The sequence below is a fragment of the Phocoena sinus genome, chromosome 4 (assembly GCF_008692025.1).
Source record: "Phocoena sinus isolate mPhoSin1 chromosome 4, mPhoSin1.pri, whole genome shotgun sequence".
NCBI lineage: Eukaryota > Metazoa > Chordata > Mammalia > Artiodactyla > Phocoenidae > Phocoena > Phocoena sinus.
Genome location: NC_045766.1, coordinates 9,181,488 through 9,204,936, shown reverse-complemented (window position 1 = coordinate 9,204,936; position 23,449 = coordinate 9,181,488). Strand labels below are relative to the sequence as shown.

General features: G+C 40.7%; 1 protein-coding gene across 3 annotated transcripts in view; it reads right to left on the bottom strand.

The window, feature by feature from the left end:
* Positions 1–23,449, bottom strand: part of TBC1D5 (TBC1 domain family member 5) — a 548,194-nt gene that overhangs the window by 143,297 nt on the left and 381,448 nt on the right. For all 3 annotated transcript variants that reach the window (XM_032630465.1, XM_032630464.1, XM_032630466.1), the window contains one exon: positions 13,870–14,012. In XM_032630465.1, coding sequence (XP_032486356.1) covers positions 13,870–14,012 — 143 coding nt within the window. The remainder of the gene's footprint in view (positions 1–13,869; positions 14,013–23,449) is intronic.

Sequence of the window (23,449 nt, the reverse complement as noted above, 5' to 3'; positions counted from 1 at the left end):
GCCATCTCTCCAAAAGCTTTATGCTCAGGACATGAATTTTTTGAAAACTTCTCTGTTTGAAAGATTTTATTTTGACATTAATTAATAGTTTGGTTAGGTACTGAATTCTAGGTTGGAAATACTTTTCCCTGAGATTGCTGGGAGCATTGTTCCAGAGTTTCCTGGCTCCCAGTTGAAAAGCCTCAAACCATTCCAATTCCTAATCCTTTCTGTGACCTGTTTTCTCTTCTCCTCCCCCACATTGTTCTGTAGATTGATGATAAATACCTTGGTTTGCATCTGTTTTCATACATAACAGGCCCTTTCAATTTAGAAACTCATATGCCTTTGTTGAACTAGAAATTTCTCTTTGTTTCTTTGATGATTTTCTCCCTCCCGTTTTACTTTATTTGTTTCTTATTCCTTCCTTCCCCCCTCCCTCCCTCCTTTTCTTCTTCTTCTTCTTTTTTTTTTTTTTATAAGAAGTCATGATAGCAAGATGTTGGATTTCCCGGCCTGGTCCTCTAATTTTCTTTCTTGCTTTCTCACGGTTTCATGTGCTTCTTTCTGGGACACTTCTTCAATTTTATATTCCAGCCACCTATTTCCATGATACTTTATTTTTCAATTACACTTTTCCCTTTGAATAATGTATTTCCCAGCTCTCTGAGAAGTTTTCTCCTCCCTGCACAGTCTCTGTGGCCTCCAAGTTGCTTTCTTCCTGGCTGCTTGTTTAGATCTCTGTTTTCATGTCGACGCTCTCCTCAATCCTGTGGTGGTTTGGGGCTACCTGCTCCTGTGGAGGAGTGGGGCAGTAGAAAGGCATCTTGAAGACAGCTGTGTGCGCATAGCTGGGTGGGTTTGTGAATGCTGGGGGTTGACATAGGTCACGCTTGGGCCACTCCAAGCCTTTTCTCTTGTGCTGACTAGATTCCCTCAGAGAAGATTCTCCCAGACTCTTCCCGGAGGGAGACAGTCTAGCTTCAACATCCTGAGAAAGAAGACTGGCGGTTCAACAGTCACTGAAATTTCCTGAGTCCCAGGTTCAAAGACCCTCCACTTTACCGTCCGCAGAGGAAAAATCCTGAAGGTACAGTTGGAGATCTGGGTGTAACTGCTTCTTAAATAGACTTTCAACCAGTTCTCATTTTTTAGTCTTAACTCCTTCCCTCCCCCTACCAATTTCCAGAAGTACCCAACACTGCCAACTTCTACACTTTTAGGAATTCTATGGGTTATTTCTTGGCTTTCTCCATTATCAATTTTGTATTTAGCTTTCTTGGATCTGATAAGTCAGTTATCACTCACCCATCTGTTTTCCTGCTTCCAAAACTACCCTAATTGTCTCCTTCCTAATTCTCTGTGTCCTATGGGTTGATGCTATTTCAATGGGGTTTTAGGAGCAATGGAGGTAAATGCAGGACCTTAACATAGCATCTCATATCTGATATCCTTATCACTTTAATGACATTTCTACTGAACCCCCAGGCAGGTGGATTGAAGGGAAAGAAGAATCTAGGTGGGGAGGCAATTGGGTGGAGAAATGAGGAAATAAGTAGTCAGGAAGCAAAGATCACCACCATCCTTTCTCTGTGCATCAGACAGAATGGCCCCAGTCACCCTGCAGGACTCTTCGCGTTCTCCTTTGGCAGCAACACATGGACATGGAAGCTTGAGTATTCCTGGGTAAAATTCCAGTGACGCATGTAATTTTGCTGGCTTTTGCCCATAAAAGTTATCCTAGGGTTCCTGAATCCATCTGTCATATTGCTTTCGAGGGCAACAGAAAACTGTGGAATGGGAGTAAGTGTGTGGAAGGGTAAGATTACGGTACAGGAGATAAGCCACTTCTTCCCCTTTATAGAAGGCCAGGGTGGGGTATCAACTATTAATTTTGAACATGGAACAGAATTTCAGCAGGAAATTAATTCTCTTTTCATATCTCTATTTCTAGAGTTGTATAAATTAAAATTCTTTTGAGGCAAAAAATAGACATTAAATTTAAAGACAATATGACACAGTAGAAGGGGCAAAATCCAAAACACTGACACCACCAATGCTGGTGTCGATGTGGAGCAACAAGATATTTCAGGCATTGCTGGTGGGAATGCAGAGTGGTACAGCCATACGGAAAGGCAGTTGTGTGTGATTTTTCAGGCCTGACCATAGGCAATTAGAAAGGTATGATAATAAATTTTATGTTTTCAACTCGACCAGCCTAAAGGATGCCCAGATAGCCGGTAAACATGATTCCTGGGTGTGTCTGTGAGTGTGCGACTGGAAGAGATGAGCACTGGATTCGGTAGACTTGAGTGAAGAGATCCATCCTTGTCAATAAGTGGGCATCACCCAATCCGCTGGGAGCCCAAAGGGAACAAAAAGGCCAAGGAAGGGTGAATTCTCTCTCTCTCTGGGCTACGATGTCCTGGATATTGGAGTTCCTGGTTCTCAGGCCTTTGGATTCTGGGACTTACACCATCGGCCCCCTGGTTCTCAGGTCTTCAGACTTGGACTGAATTATGCCACTGGCTTTCCTGGTTCCCAGCTTACAGACAGCCGACTGTGGGGCTTCCAGGCCTCCAGAACTGTGTGAGCTGAATCCTATAAGAAATCTCCTCTTCTCTTTCTCTCTCTCTTTATTCTACTGGTTCTTTTTCTTTGAAGAAGCCTAATACCAAAGGCTTTCTCTGACAGGCCTCACAGGGGAGAAATGCCCTTCCCACTCCGGACCTGGTGCACAGCCAGCACCTTGCATCCTCTGAAAGGAGCTGCAATCAAGGTCTCAGGCCAACTCATCGGGCATGATTTTCCACATACTTGTATTCCAAGCCCCGGTGCCTTCGTTCGTAGATCTCTTTATCTGAGGCCTTGGGCAGTGGTCCTTGTCAGGTGGAGGCAGGCGGAGGAAACCGTGAAGACGCCTTCCCTCATGTGACTTAGTAGCCAGTACTCTTCCACCCCTCGCCTTTCTGCTCACGTCCCGCCCTCCGACACCACCACCATCTCAGGGTTCATAGACTGCCAGACTTTTTCGCTCAGGGCTCCCTCAACAGTGAGAAGATGGCACATCTGTGCTGATCACCTGGCCCTCAACCAGTGTGCCATTCCGTGGGTGAAAATGGAACACAGGCTTTGGCGTTTTCTCCAGGTTTTGACCCCTGCTTATTCTACCACCACAGTAAGTGACTAAAGGCTTAACTCTTCCACTTTTGACTTGTTGCTTTAATTGGCTACTCCAACACCTAGAAGCTTGGCTCTCTCTCGCGCCCAGCTCAGCTGAGCTCCTGACGTTTCCCATACGATCCAGCAGTCAGTCGTGCTCCTTGGTACTTACCCAAATGAGATGAAAATTTATGTCTTGTACACAAAAACCTGCACACTGATATTTATAGTGGCCTTATTCATAGCTGACAAAAATCAGAAGCAACCAAGGTGTCCTTCAGTAGGTGAGTGGATAAACTGGTACATCCAGACCATGGAATAGTATTCTGTGCTAAACAGAAATGAGCTATCAAGACCTGAAAGACATGTAGAAAACTTAGATGCCATATTACTAAGTGAAAGAAGCTAATCTGAAAAGACTACATACTGTATGATTCAACTATATTTCAATCTGGAAAAGGTAACACTATGTAGACAATAAAAAGATCAGTGGTCGTCACGGGTTAGAGGGGAAAGAGGGATGAACAGGTGGAGCACAGAGGATTTTTAGGGCAGGGAAATGACTCTGTACGATATATAGGGGTGGATACACGTCATTATACGTTTGTCCAAGCCCACAGAATGTCTAACACCAAGAGTGAACTGTAAAGTAAACCATGGGAGGGAGACGCAAGAGAGAAGAGATATGGGAACGTATGTATATGTACAACTGATTCACTTTGTTATAAAGCAGAAACTAACACACCATTGTAAAGCAATTATACTCCAATAAGGATGTTAAAAATAAAAAGTAAACCATGGACTTGGGTGATGATGCTGTGTCAGTGTAGGTTCATCGACTGTAACGAATGGACTGCCGTGGTGAGGGATGCTGATCGTACAGTGGGCAGTGTGTATGTGGGCATGGAGGCAGATGGAAAGTTCTCTGTACTTTCCACTCAATTTTCCTGTGAGCCAGAAATTCTCCAAAAAATAGCCTGTTTTATTAAAAAAAATCTAAACATTAAAAAAAAAAGACAATGTGCTATTCCGGTACATCAGACTAAAAACATGAAGTAATATAAATGGTACACGTGTAACCCAAAGGGTATATTAATATCTACATCTGAGATGGTCATAAAAATAACTGACAATATTTAATGTCTGAGAGGAAAGAGATCTGGCAGTCAGGAACTGTTTAAACATTCCTTCAAAAATAAGACTCCCAGTTTGTGCTTTGATATAAACTCTGTGGCACATCACTGTGTGATTTGGGAGAGTCTTTATTCCTAGTCCCTGAGGTTGGGTAAAGCTTTTCCAGACAAGACAAATACATTCCATTTATCGTTGAAATTAACTGCATTTTGACATCAGTATAATGTTGAACATGCTCTTAACGAGAAAATAGAGAAACAGAAATTCTGGGGTAGGACAGATGGAAATACTGGCAGATAGACAGATAATGGCTGAGGAGTAAGGGGAGATCTAAAATGAAATAAAAAGGAGCAATGTTTTAAACCACAAAGAGGACATAACTGCCACACCAGGCCAGGCTGAGAAATGACTAAGGAGAGCCCTACAGAAAACCTAGGAAAATGACAGTGCAGTGCCATGTTGATGCTGGCTGAAAAAACAAGGCAGGAAGTGGACAGAAGCGCCAAAAAGAAACTTTTCCATTTACAAAGTGTTCAGAAAGAAAAGTCAATTAAAAGAGACAATAAACATTTGAGAGATGGTTAGGAAAATCTACTGTTAAATGGATTTGATTATAGTGTTTTAGCTATTAATACAATTTACAAGACAAATAAAAGGTACGTTACTTTGTAAATTAGAGAAAATGTTTTTCTTTGATACTAGTAAAAAACAAAATAAAAATTTAAATAAATAAGAGGTAAGAAGCAAAAAATCGAGGTACTTAATTTAAAAGTAGACAATGCTTTCTTTACAAAAGCCACGTTGAAAAGAGCTTCTGGCACCTGTCCTCTCAGCAACGATGGCACACGAATCCATGCCCTCACCCCAGGTCTCTAGAGCGCCCTTCTGTCTGAGATCACCCTCAATATTAACTGAGCACGACAGGAGCTTCAAATGCTTTGAGGAGCCGGGAAGAACTGTAACATCGGCCCTGGTCCTGAGGAGCTGACAGTCTAGTTGAGAAAACGAGGCGCACACTCACAGGAAAGAACAATATAAGACTGAGTGTAATTAAGTGCTACGTTGAGTAGCATTGATTAAAGCCTTATAGGACGGTAAAAGCGAGAGCTCAATGAGGGCTAGACTAATCAGGGAAGGTTGGGTGTGGGGGGAAAGCTACTCTGCCCGAGGCATGAGAACAGGAGCAAGATTTAGGTAGGTAAGGCCAGGGGAAGGAGGGGACCACATGAGTGACTTACAGTATGAAGTCAGTCACTAAAAAAAGTGTGAGAAGAGCAGCTCGATTTTAAACTATTACAGGAGTAATAATACGATTATATTATACTATAGGAGTATAATAGGATTATATTTCCTTATCTCCTAACCTTTATTTTTGCATGTAATCTTTCTCTTTTTTTTAACATCTTTATTGGAGTATAACTGCTTTGCAAAGATTTGTTAGTTTCTGCTTTATAACAAAGTGAATGAGTTATACATATACATATGTTCCATATCTCTTCCCTCTTGCATCTCCCTCCCTCCCACCCTCCCTATCCCACCCCTATAGGTGGTCACAAAGCACCGAGCTGATCTCCCTGTGCTATGCCACTGCTTCGCACTAGCTATCTATTTTACGTTTGGCAGTGTATATATGTCCATGCCACTCTCTCACTTTGTCCCAGCTTACCCTTCCCCCTCCCCACGTCCTCAAGTCCATTCTCTAGTAGGTCTGCATCTTTATTCCTGTCCAGCTCCTAGGTTCTTCATGACCATTTTCTTTTTATCTTTAGATTCCATATATATGTGTTAGCATACGGTATTTGTTTTTTTATTTCTGACTTCACTCTGTATGACAGACTCTAGGTCCATCCACCTCACTACAAATAACTCAATTTCATTTCTTTTTATGGCTGAGTAATATTCCATTGTATATATGTACCACATCTTCTTTATCCATTCATCTGTCGACGGAACTTAGGTTGCTTCCATGTCCTGACTATTGTAAATAGAGCTGCAGTGAACGTTGTGGTACATGACTCTTTATGAATTATGGTTTTCTCAGGGTATATGCCCAGTAGTGGGACTGCTGGGTCATATGGTAGTTCTATTTTGTTTTTTAAGGAACCTCCATACTGTTTTCCATAGTGGCTGTATCAGTTTACACTCCCACCAACAGTGCAAGAGGGTTCCCTTTTCTCCACACCCTCTCCAGCATTTACTGTTTCTAGATTTTTTGATGATGGTCGGTCTGACTGGTGTGAGATGATACCTCATTGTAGTTTTGATTTGCATTTCTCTAATGATTAATGATGTTGAGCATCCTTTCATGTGTTTGTTGGCAATCTGTACATCTTCTTTGGAGAAATGTCTATTTAGGTCTTCTGCCCATTTTTGGATTGGGTTGTTTTTTTTGATATTGAGCTGCATGAGCTCCTTGTAAATTTTGGAGATTAATCCTTTGTCAGTTGCTTCATTTGCAAATATTTTCTCCCATTCTGAGGGCTGTCTTTTCCTCTTGCTTATGGTTTCCTTTGCTGTGCAAAAGCTTTTAAAGTTTCATTAGGTCCCATTTGTTTATTATTTTTTTTTATTTCCATTTCTGTAGGAGGTGGGTCTAAAATGATCTTGCTGTGATTTATGTCATGGAGTGTTCTGCCTATGTTTTCCTCTAAAGAGTTTTCTAGTGTCTGGCCTTACATTTAGGTCTTTAATCCATTTTGGGTTTATTTTTGGGTATGGTGTTAGGGAGTGTTCTAATTTCATTCTTTTCCATGTAGCTGTCCAGTTTTCCCAGCACCACTTATTGAAGTGGCTGTCTTTTCTCCATTGTATATTCTTGCCTCCTTTAACAAAAATAAGGTGACTGCACTTTCCTGGTGGTGCAGTGGTTGAGACTCTGCCTGCCGATGCGGGGGGGCGCAGGTTTGTGCCCCAGTCCGGGAGGATCCCGCGTGCCGCGGAGTGGCTGGGCCCATGGGCCGTGGCCGCTGGGCCTGCGCATCCAGGGCCTGTGCTTCGCGGTGGGAGGGGCCACAGCAGTGAGAGGCCGGCGTACCGCAAAAAAAATAAATAAATAAGGTGACCATATGTGCGTGGGGTTATCTCTGGGCTTTCTATCCTGTTCCATTGATCTATATTTCTGTTTTTGTGCCAGTACCATACTGTCTTGATTACTGTAGCTTTGTAGTATAGTCTGAAGTCAGGGAGCCTGATTCCTCCAGCTCCGTTTTTCGTTCTCAAGATTGCTTTGGCTATTAGAGGTCTTCTGTGTTTCCATACAGATTGTGAAACTTTTTTGTTCTAGCTCTGTGAAAAATTTGCATGCAATCTTAATCCATATAATCCAGCAAAGAATACACAAAGCACTTCTTACAACACATAAGAAAGTAAAAATGTTTGTAGTTTGATTAAAATATTTGGGAATAATCTATTTATAATAATTCTGGTCTGTATCTTTGGAAAAGTGAAAGTTTTGTTTGAAGAGTAGCCATTTGACCTTCATTTCAAAGGTTAAATTTTAAAATCTGTATAGGTAATGTTTGTATTGCTTTTTTTCCAATGTGAAATTTTACTTTTACTTAATAAAATCATGGCAGGGTTTGAGGGATATTAAAGGTGATGTGAGCACCAGTCTGCCTGACATCAGCCCGGTGGCCTAGAGCTTCTTTCCTAACCTCTCAACACGGAGGTTGGGCTCCATCTCTGAGGCTTCATAAAGAACATGCTGTCTGTTTCTATGAAATTTATTAAGTGGTTGAATATTATACTTGGCTGACAATTACTTTCAAAGAGAATGAAAGCTTTCTTCAAGGTGAATTAAGAAACTTATACAAATACTTTTGTTAAAAATTAAATATGAGATGCTGATGGTGAACTGGGCAGAATGAGAACTAAGCAAGGACACTGGGATCTAATCCCACAGACTGAGTGTGATTATTTTCAATCACTTAACTGCCAAGGGCATTGTATTAGTTTGCTAGGGCTGCTGTAACAAAGTACCAAAAAATGGACGGTGGAAAACAACAGAAATGTATTGTCTAACAGTTCTGGAGTCTGAAAGTCCGAAATCAAGGTCTTGGCAGGGCCATGGTCCCTCTCACATCTGTAGGAAAGAATCTTTCCTGCCTCTTCTAGCTTCTAGTGTTGGCAGGGTTTGCTCCTTCTGAGAGCCTCTGAGGGACAATCTGTTCTATGCCCTTCTCACAGCTTCTGGTGACAGGTGGAATTCCTTGCCATTCCTTGGCTTGTAGACGCATCACTTCAATCTCTGCCCTGCCTTCATATGGCATTATTCTCCCCATGCGTCCTCACACTGTCTTCTCTCTGTGCACATCTGTGTCCAAATTTTCATCTTCTTAGAAGGACACCAGTCATATTGCATCAGAGGCCCTCCACTCCAGTAGGACGTCCTCTTAACTGCTTACATCTGCAACAGTCTATCTCCAACTAAGGTCCTACTCTGAAGTACTAGGGGTTAGGTCTTCAACATATCTTTTTGGATCGAATATACAGTTCAATTCATAACAGGCCTCATTACCTGAGCCTGTAAAATCAGGATTTTGGACTAGATGTGGTGGATCTGAACTGTTTTTTGGGTGACATATTCCTTTGAGACGATGATGAAGGCTAGACACCCTTGACTCAGGGCAACACACACCTACTGGATATTCTGCACAGCATCAAGATGCAGCCCTCCATTGAACCCCTAGGAAGCAGGGGCCCCAGGTAAGGAGTGCCGTCACTGAAGGAAGGCTCTTTAGTTTCTGCAAGAGCAACATTCCTTGAGCTACAAATACATCACCTATAGCTCCAAGAGAGCACACGTCATGTCCAGAGCCTTGTACAGTGGTGTTCGGTTAAAACTTTTTGAGCTTGAAGACGATTGGGTGTAATGGAACATCAGCATTCTGGATGCCCCAGGCAGGGCATCATGAGTCAGAATCCATGGAGATGGAATAAAAACTCGATACCAATGTTCCATATGGAACGCACAGGGTGGCAAATTACCCACCTTCCTCTTGTTCTTGACCCCAGCCTAAGATGCAGACTCATCTGATCAGTACTGCCCTCCCATGTGTTCTGCCCTATCCTGTTCTGTGTCTTCTTCCTGCTACTCTGCCCCCTCCCAATCCTCTCTGAGGAACAACGCCTTCCCCTTTGAGCCTTGCCCTCCCGACCACTGCTGCCCCTGCAACCTCCAGGGGTGATGGTGGGGGGCACCCCGCTCCCTGATTCTGTCTGTGAGCCATTGCTTCCTCTCATTCCATAAAGATCCCTCTTCCTCTGAAGGTCATGCCATGTATCTATACTTCCATCCTTCCCCTTCGTTAGTGTCGTGGAGGCACCAGGATGGCCGGCAAAGAGCAGGCACTCAATAAATTCTGGTTGAGTGGTTGATGCTTTGAATAAATGATTGACTGAATAAAAGTTGTTTCCTTGGTCACTCTTCTGCAATTATGGGATGCTTCCACTGCTGGCCTCACTGTGCTTCTTCTATACCTTCTCCTATCATGATTCTCGATGAAGTGTCCCTGGAGGACCAAACAAAAAGCCCAGCTCCTTCCCAATCCCTTGATCTCCTCAGTGACTTCCTTCCCCCCTTTACTGACTTTGACCACCCTGGTCACACCGAGAACTGCTCCACATCCTCTCGTTTGACCACAACCTCTGATGCTTTCAGCTCTCGCATGCTCCCTGTAAATCCCCTGATACTCTGATTTTGCAGCAGTCTCTTCCTGGCCACACTTCTCTCCCTACACATCTTGAACCTCTCTCTTAAGATGTACTCAATGCCCCCCACCTCCTGCCTCCTTTCAGCCGGACATGGGCCTCACTTGAAGCCTGAATCGCTCTCTGCCTCTTTGGGTCTTGCCCGGTGAGCGTCACCAGGTGCCATTGCCCACATGTCTCTGCAGGCTCTTCAACAGCTCGCGGGCTCATGCTAGGTCTTGAGCAGCCACCTCCCCAGCGCTTCCCAGTCACTCCCCTCAAGCCCTGCCCTGCCCCATTCACAGCAGACAGCCTCGCCTCGTCCTTCATCAGGCACCTTCTCCTAGAAACCGGTCTACTTCTGAAACCTGCCTGGTGCCTCCTTCCACAGGACTCCCGACCTCACGCCACTGCCTAGTCTAGGCCCTTGTTTCTTCAATTATTTCACTCAAAAAATATGTGTCAGGAGGATTACTATGCACTAGGCCCTGTTCTAGATGCTGGGATACAGTAGGCAAACCAAGAGAGACAAAATTCTGTCTCTCACTGGCGGGTAGAAGAGTGGGTGTGAAGAACAAATCATAAACTGTAAAAACTTCAAATAAACAGGATAATTCAACTTTTCATAAATCCTACTCACAGAACAGGAGGGAAAAACTAGCGCTGACTCTTGAAGGAGGAGCTCAGACTCTGGTCTGAGAAAGAAATTCTCCGCAGCTCTCCCACCTCCAGGTGCCCTGTTTCCCTCTACAGGCAGCCATCAAACCTTCCTGGTCCCCACACCGACCTCTAGTTACATCTTTCTTCTTCCCTTCCCTGCTGACTTTCTTTAAAGATTACTCTGCACATGCTCTCTCTGCATTCTTTCTTTTTTATTTAGTTGACTTTTTGTTGAAAATGTAATGTGTATATAAAATAACAACAAAAACTGTAGAAAAGGCTATTGTAGTTCTGAGCTGTCCAGTTACCCTTCAACCTACCATAATCCAGCTTCTGCTCCCCCAGTCCACTGAATCCACTTCGGTAAGGTCTCCAATGACTGTCCCTCCACAGGTGGACCTTTCCAGCCTTACCTTACTGTACCTCAGCACTCCTGACCCCTGTTACTTCCCTCGCTCATACAACAGCTTTGTGAGGTTACAACACAAGCTCTTCCTTCTCTGGTGCCTCTTAAATACTGATATTAAATACCTTTGCCACCTTCTCTTTCTGTAAGCACCCACCTTAGCTAGACTGACCATATAATTCTTATGATCTCTATGGGATGCCTCTGAGAGTGAAAGAAGGCAGTATGAATAACTATCACTCTTGATTAGCAAGTGTAAACTGTGACTGTTCCATATAAACTGGGATGTATGGTCCCTCTATTCTTTGGAGATCACATCCACTGTTGCGGCTTTAATGAACACGTACCTATTCACCATTTGCAAAAATAAATCTGTAGCCTTGACACTGACAGTGAGCTTTATTTTCCAATCTTCAGGTACTGATTTCTTACAGACATCTCAAATTCATCATGGCCCAAACTCAATCATACCCATACCCCAAACCTGCTAATCCTTCTCTTTCCTCTCCAAGTCGTACAGATTACTCAGCTCTCCAAGCCAGGGCTCATGAGGGAGAACTTCCTGTTCTCTCTCACCTATTCGATTTAATCCCCAAGACATGCTGACTTCAGTTCTGAAGATTTCTTCAATCCACTGTTTTTCCCTTGGACTATGGTCATAACTTTTTATCTGATGTCCTTGCTCCAGTCTTGTCTGCTTCAAGTCTATTTCCACACGGCTGACAGAGTGACCCAACACTGCCCACACAGCTGCTCTGAACCTTTCAGCAGTTTCCTGTCACCTCCAGGATAAGGACTCTCATCACGATCTCATTCTCTTGACTCCTTCAGCCTCATAACCTGCTAGTCACTCTCCCTTTGCACCCTCAGGATACCAGACAGTCGCAGAAACACACATACAGCACCCCCATTAAGCTGACTCTTACTCCATAGCTTCTTTGCTCATGCTGTTCCTTCTGCCTGGAACGCAGATCCCTTATTTCCCTCACCAACATCTATAGCGTTATCTCTAGTCACACAGCCTGCCCGGAGGGGAGCTCAGTGCCCCTGCTGTAAACTTTCATGCTGCCCATCCATGCCTCAGCCACAGTTCCAGACACGTCAGTTTGAAATTAATGATGTCAGTCTTTCCTACTAGTTGGTAAACTTCCTGAGGACAGGGGCAGTGCCCCTTAAATACTTAATATATAGTCATCCTATTTTTAGGAAATCTCATCCACTGTTATGGGTTTAAATAAGCAAATTTAAATAACTTGGACTTCATATTGAAATAAACAACTTCATTACTCCTGCATGTTTTCACTTTTGCCTATGTGTTTTATAAGGTCATCAGAGCAGGGATTAAAAATGTACAAAGGCTTCAGCTGCCAAAAACTGCAAGTTTTATTAAATTAATTTTTAAAAGTAGATCTTAGCACAGAAAACAGGGTGATTAAATTAAAAATATAGTTGTGATGCACCAAAGTAAGAAAAGAGTAAATATTCAAATGTTTAAGACTACAGAAAATCAGAATACATTTCGATAGTGGTTTGACTTGGAAAATTTTGTGAAAATATTATCCAAAAGCATTTTTAAAAATAAAAGCAGCTTCTCATTCCTTTTGTTTTTTATTACTTACATTTTATAAAAATCGTACCATTTTTAAATGGGAGATTAGCATTAAATATTCTAAAATCTATCAACAGTATCCCTCAAATCTACCCAAACATTCTTCTCTACTTTCTAAGATGTTTCCTCTTATGATTTCCATGTTCTTCTCGGTTTAGCTCTGACTCAGAAAGAAGGAACTTTTCACTTTGTATGTCAATACCCAAACTATCTGACCTTCAAGGAACAGAAGAAGACCACAAGTTTTGGATAAAATGTGGTGCTCCTGTCACTTACTCATTCAAGTAATTTGGGGGTAATTTAGAAAGTATAATCTAAAGTTTAAAGAATATTATTAGTGTTACCAGAGGCATAACAACAGCATCTGGCACAACTGGCATTTAATGAACACAGAAAGAGAACCACACAGCAATTTAACAGTCAAGATTATGAATGACTCCAAAGAGTTTATGTTCTTCTGACAAAGTCCTACTCTTATGGTAGTTTTTTATCTCCTACTTCATCATCCCTTTGTGCAATCTCTCCTAATTATATTTTGGCTTACAAATCTGGTTTTGTGAACTGTGGTTATTTTTTTGAGAAGGAAAACAATTTGAGGTATTTCGAAAATTAAAACACGCTTTGCTATTTTCTCCAAGCGGAGGATTATCGGACCGTTCCAAAGGGTTAGGTACTGGCTTTCCAGCTCGGCAAGCACCCTAAGGTAGATCGGATGAGGTGGGGATACATCTGCCATTTGACACTCCACTGAGAAATACATTTGGCCAAAATACAACTGAGAAGAAGTTAAAATATCTTTAAATGTAATATTTAACTTTTATTGGCAAGTTGTAGATACTATAAAAACAGCTCCAAGCTCCTGATAAATATTCCTGAATACTCCCTACCTGTCAGAAGGTGGAGCTCTAAACATATCTGAAATACTGGCTTTTTATATGTATGTTTCAAAAATGTGTGTAATGAGGAGATTAAAGCAGGAGTAAAGTCTTTAGAAAAAGGGTTCTGAAGAATATTCCAATTCTCTCAATATAAAATCACCCATATCTCCCAATATGTACATGGTTAACTAACAGAAAGCATATTTAGTATGTTCCTTTGAAACTTCACTATACTGCCTACTATAAAAATGTAGGTATGGTAATTCAAAATAAAAGATAAACTATATTTAAGAAACACAGTTTAAAAAATCAGGACCACTTAGTTGAATGTCAGCAAGGCCGTTAACACTTACAAGCATCTCGGATGTAGAGTAACATGGCTATGAAGATATAATCAACCAAACTCAGGCTAAGGCCATCTGCAAACAGGGCATCCCAGACCACCAGAAGATCCTGCAGGGGGAACTCTCGTCCAAACAGCAGCCGTACCCACCGTCTGGGAAGAAACAAAACCCAAATTCAGAAAATAGTACTTTTGAGAGTAATATAAAGAGGAATCATTTTCTCCTGTGACTGTGAAAAAATTATAAATTTTAACTGATCACACTGAGCAAATATTATATATCAAAAATATAATACAGTGAAATCCAAGTTTTAAGCTTTCAAATGAGTTTTGTAATTTTACAACTAGGCCACAATCATTAAACTTTATTCCTATATGTATAAAACACAAGTATGATATTTGAAAAGGGTAGAAATCTTTCATATGTATTAGAAATCACAAATTTCAAAAAGGCAAAGAGAAAAATGAATGTAGTTTGATAGTTGCCTCATACGTAAGGTTATGAATTAAAAAATAACAATATTCCAAAATTTTATATTATTACTGACCTTTTTTTTGTTAACTAGACTTTTGCAAATGGTCATATGACAAATTACTACAGCCAAACAGAAAACTGCATTCTCACATTTCACTCCTATGTAAAAATATTCATTTTAAAATTAAATGTGGAAAAAACAAAAGATATCTGTTTTTGTCAAGCGCAGTTATTTCAAATGAAACATATAATGATACTTAATTTTTAACTTCAGAATAGATATACCTTATCAGTGAGGTTATCTTTCTAGGGGTAGTTTTCAAAACACAGTCAGTTTTATGGCCAGGAAAACGAACACTGATGCTACAGAGCAGACATAAAAAGCTAATAGGAATACTAAACAAGGTCTGTCTCTAATTTTATATCATAAATAGTAACACCTCAGACTCTGAGCCAATGCTAAGCTATTTATATCTAATTCTTACAAGAAAATTAAAATAATTCACTTTGATATATTTTTATCCATTTACTTCTAATTTTATATATATGGCTATAATTTCCTTACACAAGCCTTTCTCTAGGAACTTCAGCTAGAAATCTGTGTGATTCTGGCACATAGCAAAGACTCAAAAATTCTAAATTTCTAGTACCACTAAATAGTACAGAATAGAGGAGATTCTTTACAAATTAGTTAAGAGATATTATTACCTCCTTGCAAAATTCAAAACCAAATATAACCATCTGTGAGGTTAAAGTGAGGCCAAAAAAAAAAAAATTCAAATACTGCTTTTTTTTCAGGGAGTATTACATTTAAGGAGGAATCAAAAAGCTGTGACAAAATACTGTATAATCACACATACGCATCACAGTTTATTAGGAACCATATGATCAAATATTTGAGTTCTTTTATTAATATTACCAAATTAATCAACAGAATAATTAAACTATTTTCAACTTCATCTTAAATTATGTTACTCAATTTTTCAGGAAGAAATTTAATGTCTAAATGACATTTATCCTTTAAAAAAATGGTATAGTATTGCTTAGAATGTTTATCTACCTTTCAGTTCTTACCTCACTGCTAATATATGAGAGGTGACTAACACAAAATATATATATGTATATTTTGTCTAATATGCTTGTATTTATGTGGTTTAGAATGAAACATTATTTCTCCACACACTTCTAATTCTTACAAATTACAAATGCTAATATTTACTGTTTTAAGAAGTACCAAAATATCCCTAAATTAAACAGGTTGCTCTTCTTAATTACAAACAATTAACTGGTCTTGCAAAGAGTGTCGGGGAACCAGAGAATGGGCAAAGCAAAAAGTACCTGGATTAGACCATCTGGGGGACCTGTTTAAGGACCTTTAAACTGATAACTATCTATATCTGCGTTAGTAAGTGACTAAAATCACTTAGAACATGGTTATCCAGTTATCCAAGTGACATAACTGATGAAACATTCATCAATGAAAAAAACTGATGAGGGGCGAATGTATAACATGGTGACCATAGTTGGTAACACTGTATTGTATCATTGAAATTTGCTAAGAAAGAAAGAACTTAAATGTTCTCACCAAAAAAAAAAGATAAATATGTGAGATCATGGCTATGTTAATTAAATAGATGGAGGAATCTTTTCACGATGTGCACGTACATCAAATCACAATGATGTATGCTAAATATCCTACAATTGTATGTGTCAATTATACCTCAGTAACGCTGAAAAACATAAGTAAATAAAAAAGAATTATCTTGGTTTGATGGATAGGCAAATTTTGGCAATTTGAAAACTGCAAATTCTGACATTTAAGTGATTCCTCCTGGTTCAAATCTGGATGCCAGTACAAAACTCAAGGATCACACCCGTAAAACAACACTGTGCCCTGAATGTGGCCCCTTCCCTCCTGGAGGTTATTTTAATGCTGTCCTTATCTGAATAAGCCCATATGGTAACTGCTGCTGCTGTTTCCCAAAAGACATTGCTTTTGCTAGGCCTTCTTATGTGTAGAGAAAATTTTTTCTGTGTGTTTTCCAGGCTATTGAAAGCAAAATGCCTTTTGAAAAAAGGTGACATCTATCATATTACAATAAATATCATTTATCAAAAAAAACCCAAACTAATGAAGGTTAATACATACCACGGATGAGAATACAATGCTATCTTTATCCCTCTTCCTTAAAGTTCAAATTCCTCTCATTTTCTTAGGGACAATCACATCTTTGGTTTCATCACAGATAATGCATCGAAAACAAAGGAGTCTACTTTTCAGAAATAATCTATATTCCTATTATTTCTATAACAAAATGCCCAGTTATTGCCCAAACCCCTTCTCTTGCAGCTTTCCTGCCATTTGGGGTTGTGTTAGCTTAGCTTCAAAAACCACCCTGCAGATACATATGTGCCGCAGTTGCCACCGCAGAGCTGTCAGGAGTGGGGACTGAAGACACCTAGCAATCTACAGTGAATAAAACATGCCTTCAAAACCACACAGAATGTACGTCTTCAGTACTTTTATATTTAATGTGTAATCTGTGATGTGCCGCTTTATAAATATTTTACATTGCTTTATTTTTGAAGTTTCACCTTGCCAAGTACACTGGTAAATAATTCCAGGGCAAGGACCAAAGCGTGTGAGTGTGTGTGTGTGTGTGTGTGCGTGTGAGTGTGTGTGTGTGTGTGTGTGAGAGAGAGAGAGAGAGAGAGACACAGAGAGAAATAGAGAGAGCATGAGCCAGAAAGTTCTCTGTAAAGAGCTGTGTACACTTTGCTAAGTGCTTTACGTGTTTACCAAGGTCTTGTTAAACTCACTGTAAAGCCACCTGTCACACTACTGACAAGGAAAGGTGGCTAAATTGGAAATACAGGAATTCATCTGGGTAATGGCAGCATAAAAATAATTCAGGAAGTGGAAAAAAACCCAGAAACACAGAAGGAAAAAATTCATTAATAGGTGCCTAGCAAGTTTCTTTTATATAAAACTGTTAATAAGTTGTACATGCAAGGATATTACATTAAAGCAAAATATAGTTTCCTCTATTTTACCTGCAATTATAGGAAAATTAAGCCCAAATTCTCAAAATATTTAAGGCGTACACTGTATGACTAATGGAACGCTTTGGGACCAACAATGACCTTATCAATAATTTAATCATTTTTATCCCAACTGGGTTTAGTTCATACATATATTCACCACACACAAAATTTCCTGTGCTATTTTGGACTTTCTTCATTGAGCTTAAAAACCAAGAAAAAAATCAGTTCTTTATGGAATGAGTTACCAATAGAAACAATTTCAGTATGCTTTTGTATTCCTAGAAAGGAAAACTTACTCTAAGAAATGAGGTCCTGTAAAGAAGTCACTCCTAAAATTAACATGCTTTTATTGCAGTTAAAAATATTTAGCAAGAGTTTAAGTTACACTTAAGGGTAGCATTAAACCTTTCTTTTAGTTTCAGTTTAATTGCTTGATACTATTAATCTTGCTTTATGTATGTTGCACCCGCAGATTGCAATGCTCGTAACCTATACCTTGTATTATTTGTGAAAATACAGTAATTCATTTTTTACCAGACTTACTTAGTAATTAAAATCTACACAAACCAAAAAGACCTTCTGAAGTATTAAATTTAATAATAAACCACCCACAGACAGGACAGTCTCCATGTCTGCATTTATGCCACTATTCTCAGTTTTAAATTTCTGTGTAATTAAGCTGTTATCCCCTGGGGATCAGTGATTCCTGATGGTGTTATTGCTTGGTGAATGACCCATGGAAACACCAAGAGAAATACATTTTTTACTGATCAGTTTATGAAAATGACCAATTTGACTGAGGTTTAAATAAACAATTTGACTGAGGCTTAAATAAACATAGCCTTAATCCAACATGGCTGCAGTGGGTTATACACGCAGAAAGCAATTTATACACCAGATCTTCATTTCTTTTTTCTTCTGAGATATGGGTACAGCCACCTTGGAAGAACAAGTAAAATGGAAAAGGTATATTCAATTTAATTTAACAAACACTATAGGGGCATCTTGAGTAACCTGTGATCACTGGGTAAGCATATTGGAACACAAAAGAGCAATGTTAGAGTTTTGCTTAATGATATTAATTTTGTCTTTTGCCTTCTGTTCACTTGTACTTTTCAAAACTAACAGTTAATTTTTAAATAATCCATGCCTGGTAGAGAAGAAACACAGAATCCAAATTCTGCGTTTGTGTCAGAGAAAAACAAAAGCAAATCAGAAGTTCCCATCTCTGTGCCTGCCTCCTCCCTTGACTGAATTTAGGCTCTTCTTATACTGGGTTCCTTTGTACTCAGTTCTTTTTGAATTAATTTACCGAGTTTTCCTTTATGTCAACTCTGTGAAAACAGTCTTAAAATTAGAACCAAATATTGTAGTTATTATAATTAGGGTCACAAGGCAGTCTCATCTTTAATTCTAACTTCTTTGGAGAGCAAAGCCACAAAAGATGGAAGCCAAAATAAATCATTACCCCCCCCCCCCAATTTCACGTTTATTCTTTTTCTGACAGCTCTGCAGAATACATTATTGGAAGATGCTTAGCCTGTTGGCTATTTTTTCAATCTATTTCGATTTGGTCTCCTTAAAAATATTTGGGATCTGCATGTGTTACAGAAAGATCTGAATACTTCAAGCCCATCAAACTCTGCTGCAAAAACTGAAGGAACTGCAACTTCAAATTAGTTATTATCTTTAAGGAACTCAAATTTGCTTTCTAAGTGCTCCTTGTAATATGCAGGTTGAAGCCAGCTTGAATTTGGCTTTCTGGGAACACGTGTTAACCCTAACTTAACCCCCACAGGATAAGTACACGGACTGTTAAAAGCGTATTTTTGACTTTGGGGAAAATTCTCTGTTCCTTTCAGTGGGCAGTACATAGCCCTTTATTAAGGAAGGTTTCTTATTCCAAAAATAAGTTCCTAATAATTATTACCCATTCGTACTGTAATTTATTCTCTTTGGCAAGGGTCTGAAGCTGTTCTGTCAGAACAACTATAATACATCCTTTGCAAAAACAGTCTGAATGGAAAGCAGAGCCTTGTGTATCTATGTTTCTTCAGCGGTTCAAGATGCTCTAAGAGTGTGGGGCACAGAGGATGACCATCACATGTCTTGAGGCTGTATAATCCTTGAACGTTCCCTCTCTCTCTCTCTGTCTCTCTCTCTTTCACACACACACACACACACACACACACACACACACACACACTTCTTTCAGAGGTAGACCTGCCATTTGGATTACAAGTATGGTATATCGAGGAGTAATTTTAGGATGTATGATTTACCAGCAAGTTCAAATAAAGCTATTGAAAGGTGGTCATACTCCAATATCGATTTAGCTGTATGAATAGGATGTGCTCTCACTGAGAATCCTATTGTACACTCCAACCAGGGTGCAGCTGGAATCATAGCCCTGACTCAAGAGAACATGGGGGTAAAAGCTGCTATGAAGTAATCTCTCTACCTGATCACTTACTTGGGCTCCACTACAAGTGAGCTACTGGGCATCTCCTTGAGAAAATTACTTGGAAGCCACTCCGACCTATGAATAACAGCATGAAGAATTCATGGATGGTCGGTGGTCACGTTGGGACACTTAATTTTAGGCTCTGTGAATACTAGTGTTTATTTATACTACAAACAAGTCTTACTTCTAGGAAGTCTATAAATAGGCTTTGTTCTGTCATTTTATCTTCAGGAAAGGGAGTTATGAGCAAGTCGGTTTTCTGAAAGAGCACACACCGTCTTCCTAAAAATAATTGCTCCTATCCTTCCCTAATCTGAAACTCATTAAAAAACAAAACAAACCTTGTGCGACTTTATTTATTTATTTATTTTTTGAAATTGCCATAGGCTATTTCACATACCAATGAGATCTTAGCCTCACTGAATAACACTTTTCAATTTCCTCTGCATAAATCTCCTAATACACTCATATATATTGTTGGAGGAACTAACATAAGGTGTAACACTAAACTAAGAAATATCATCAGGATCCATGTGATTCAGGGTGGACGTAAGACCGCACGTCTGCAGACCGGTCACACGTCGTGAAGAGAGTCAGACTGAACCCCTTCCTAAGAGGCAGCAGCGGTGCCTGGTTTCTATGACTTCTTACCGCTTACCTGTAGCTGTAAGCACCTTCTGGGAGTGGTTTTCTCGGGCCCTCTTTTCCTTCTCCCCCTCCCCGCCTTCGCACAAGGCGCCCCGACCCTGCCCAGCTGTGCGGAGGCTAGGACAAGTGCGTCACTCAGGCCTGATGCTTACAGGTTCCATATCTATTCTGTTCCCGCATCACACTGTCCAGAGATGAAGGCACTGATAAACAGATCCCAGCTCAAGGGTTAATTACTGATAGGTTGGTTTGGTTCTTCTTCCTTCTGCAGCAGATCACAAGCTCCTTGGGGTTATTTGGTGTTGGACAGAGTAGGGGAGTTAACAAATGTTTATTAAATTAATATGAATCCTCCTTCCCAAGTCAGCTCTTGTTAACCAGTGATCTTCTTGACCTTGAGCCTGCATCCTTGATCTCTCATACGTTTCCTAGCTGCTCATCTGACATTCCCCTGGGCTGCTCTCCTCTCTGTAGGGATCCCTCGACACACATACTGAATAGTAAGTGATCATACCTATGAAGGAATCGATCAAGGCCTCCTAAGCCCTCTCTCTTGGACTTTCTCCCTTCACTTCCTGTACTCTGGCTCCCTGCTTGCCTACACCTCAGATGGTCTGCAGCTGGGGCCTGTAGTCTACTAGGACCCTGCCCTCAAAATGTGATCCTAGGACCGGCCCCAACATTGGGGAGCTTGTTAGAAATGCAGACTCCCAGGTCCCTAATATAGTCCTACTGGATCAGATTCTTCATTTTAACCAGACCTACAGGTGATCTCTGTGTATATTAAAGTTTTGGAAGCCATGGACTAGGTGACAGTTCCCTGTTTCCCACTCATTTTGGTGCCAGCTGTCAGGGCTCCTAAAATCCACCATGCATCCGCGTATAATGTTATTCTAGGAGGAGAGAAAAGGCTTAAACTGTTGGATGACTCTTCTAACTAGAGTAATGGTCTCAAACTTTAGTATGCATCAGACTTGCCTGGAGGGCTTATTAAAACGCAGATTGCTAGGACGCATCCTCAGAGTGTCAGATTCTGATCCTGAGGTTTAGATGGGGCCCGATCGTTTGCATTACGAACTAGTTCCCTGGAGCTGCTCACGCCGCTGATCCACAGATCACAGTATGAGAATCACTAAATGAGGTTCTGGTTTCTGTTCACATCCCCTTAGTCCTGGGTGGGGGTCTTCTAATCAGCTTACTCATTGGTTTCGTGGACCAACGGCTATGAAACATCTAATGGCTGGGACACCAAGCACACACAGCCAAACCTCTCTTAACATTCTATCTCTAGTAGTATCTATACTTCTTGCCCCCAGGAAAACATCACCATAAAAACATGATCCAATAAAAAGGAGAGACACAGACATTGGGGAAAAGGAGAAGGCCTCCCAAAGGTTAGGAGAAACTGGGCCACTCTGATTTTGTTTAACTCCCAGTATATTACAAGATGAAGAAATGCCAGAACAAGGCCATAAAAAATTGTGACATTTTATAAGTTAACATTTATAGGTCAATGTTTTTTAAACATAAATTTACTATGATGGTTACATACAACTGCAGTTCAAGGCAGAGCGAACACTCAAGTTTGAGGCCCTCTGTGTTTAGCCCTGAGTTGATGACTCTCCTGGGTTCTCTGGTGATCGGCTCTAACGAGGTGACAGTTGGGATGGGATAGGACGTGGCCAATAAGCTAGCTGCAAGGAGGGTAGTGGCCAGTGCATACAAGGGGCAGAGAATCCCAGTGCCACCAAGACCCAAAAGGGCACTCTCCTACTCCCCGTGCAGAAGCCCTACAACATTGGGAGCCTGGCTGAATTGCCAACGATTTGGTGATTTCTCTTCTGTGTGACCCATGAACCATTCTCACCCCGAGGCGCTATCAGTATGCTCAGACGGATCTGTCTCTAAAAGAAAACATGCATTTAAAATGTTTTACCTGGAAAGATAAACAGCTAAACAGTAAGAGATGTCTGCCCCAATGGTATCATTACTACCAGCCCCACGATGACCTGGTAGAAGAGAGATTTCAGGATAAGGGAGCGCCCCTGGAACCTCTCAGATCTCCACGCGCAGTTGAAACAAAGGAAGACCACCCAAACAAGGGCAAGCGGAGGCTATTTATTCAAAGCTTGCTATAGCAAGGGAATCAGCTACCATCACTTGTGTTTGGCAAAGGATCAAAAGCAGTCAGGGGAGTGGGAAAGCTTTATTAGTGAATCACAGAGAAGGCTTCAGGTCTGCCTGATTGGAGGCTATAAGGATGGCGCTGGGCCGACCAGAAGAGGAGCCTCATTTGTGATTGATTTGGGGAGCATATTAGCTTTCTCTGTTTGGTCCTGAGTTGGAAGCAGGCAAAAACAGGGGAGTTGGCAGTCACTGACCAAGTCCTGACTGTTCCGGGCTGATTTTGCTGCAGAGGTTGTGGCTTGGCTTCTTGCACAGGTCAGTGCTCTCTTGTCCTAGATTGCCTGGCCAGCGTTCACTTTCTCATTCAGTCTTTCTTTACCAGGCTGCTCGGCCTACGCCCATGCCTAGTCTAGAACCAGCTACAGTTTCAGTTTCACAACATTACTTTCTCGGGTAGTTCTGAAGTCTAAAGGGAGACAATTGAGAGGCAGTGGCAATGGGTGTGTTTCCCTCTTTACAAAGCTTTATGGAAAGCATGAAATAGTGAAACGTAAATTCTATTCTCTATATAATTAGAGAGGAGTTGTGGACCCCTTTGAGAATTCAATCAAGTTGATGAACCCTCTCCCCTAAAATATACACACATCCACACACATACTCATGTGCAAGCCATTTCAGGAGTTTAGCTGTTCCATGGACCTTAAATTAAGAAGTCATGCTCTGTATTATTGTTTATTTTACTTTAGAGGTTTATACTGCCATGGAAAGTTATACTCTACTGAAAGGAATACACAGCCTCTTTGTGCCTATTTCAAATTATCTCCTTGCATT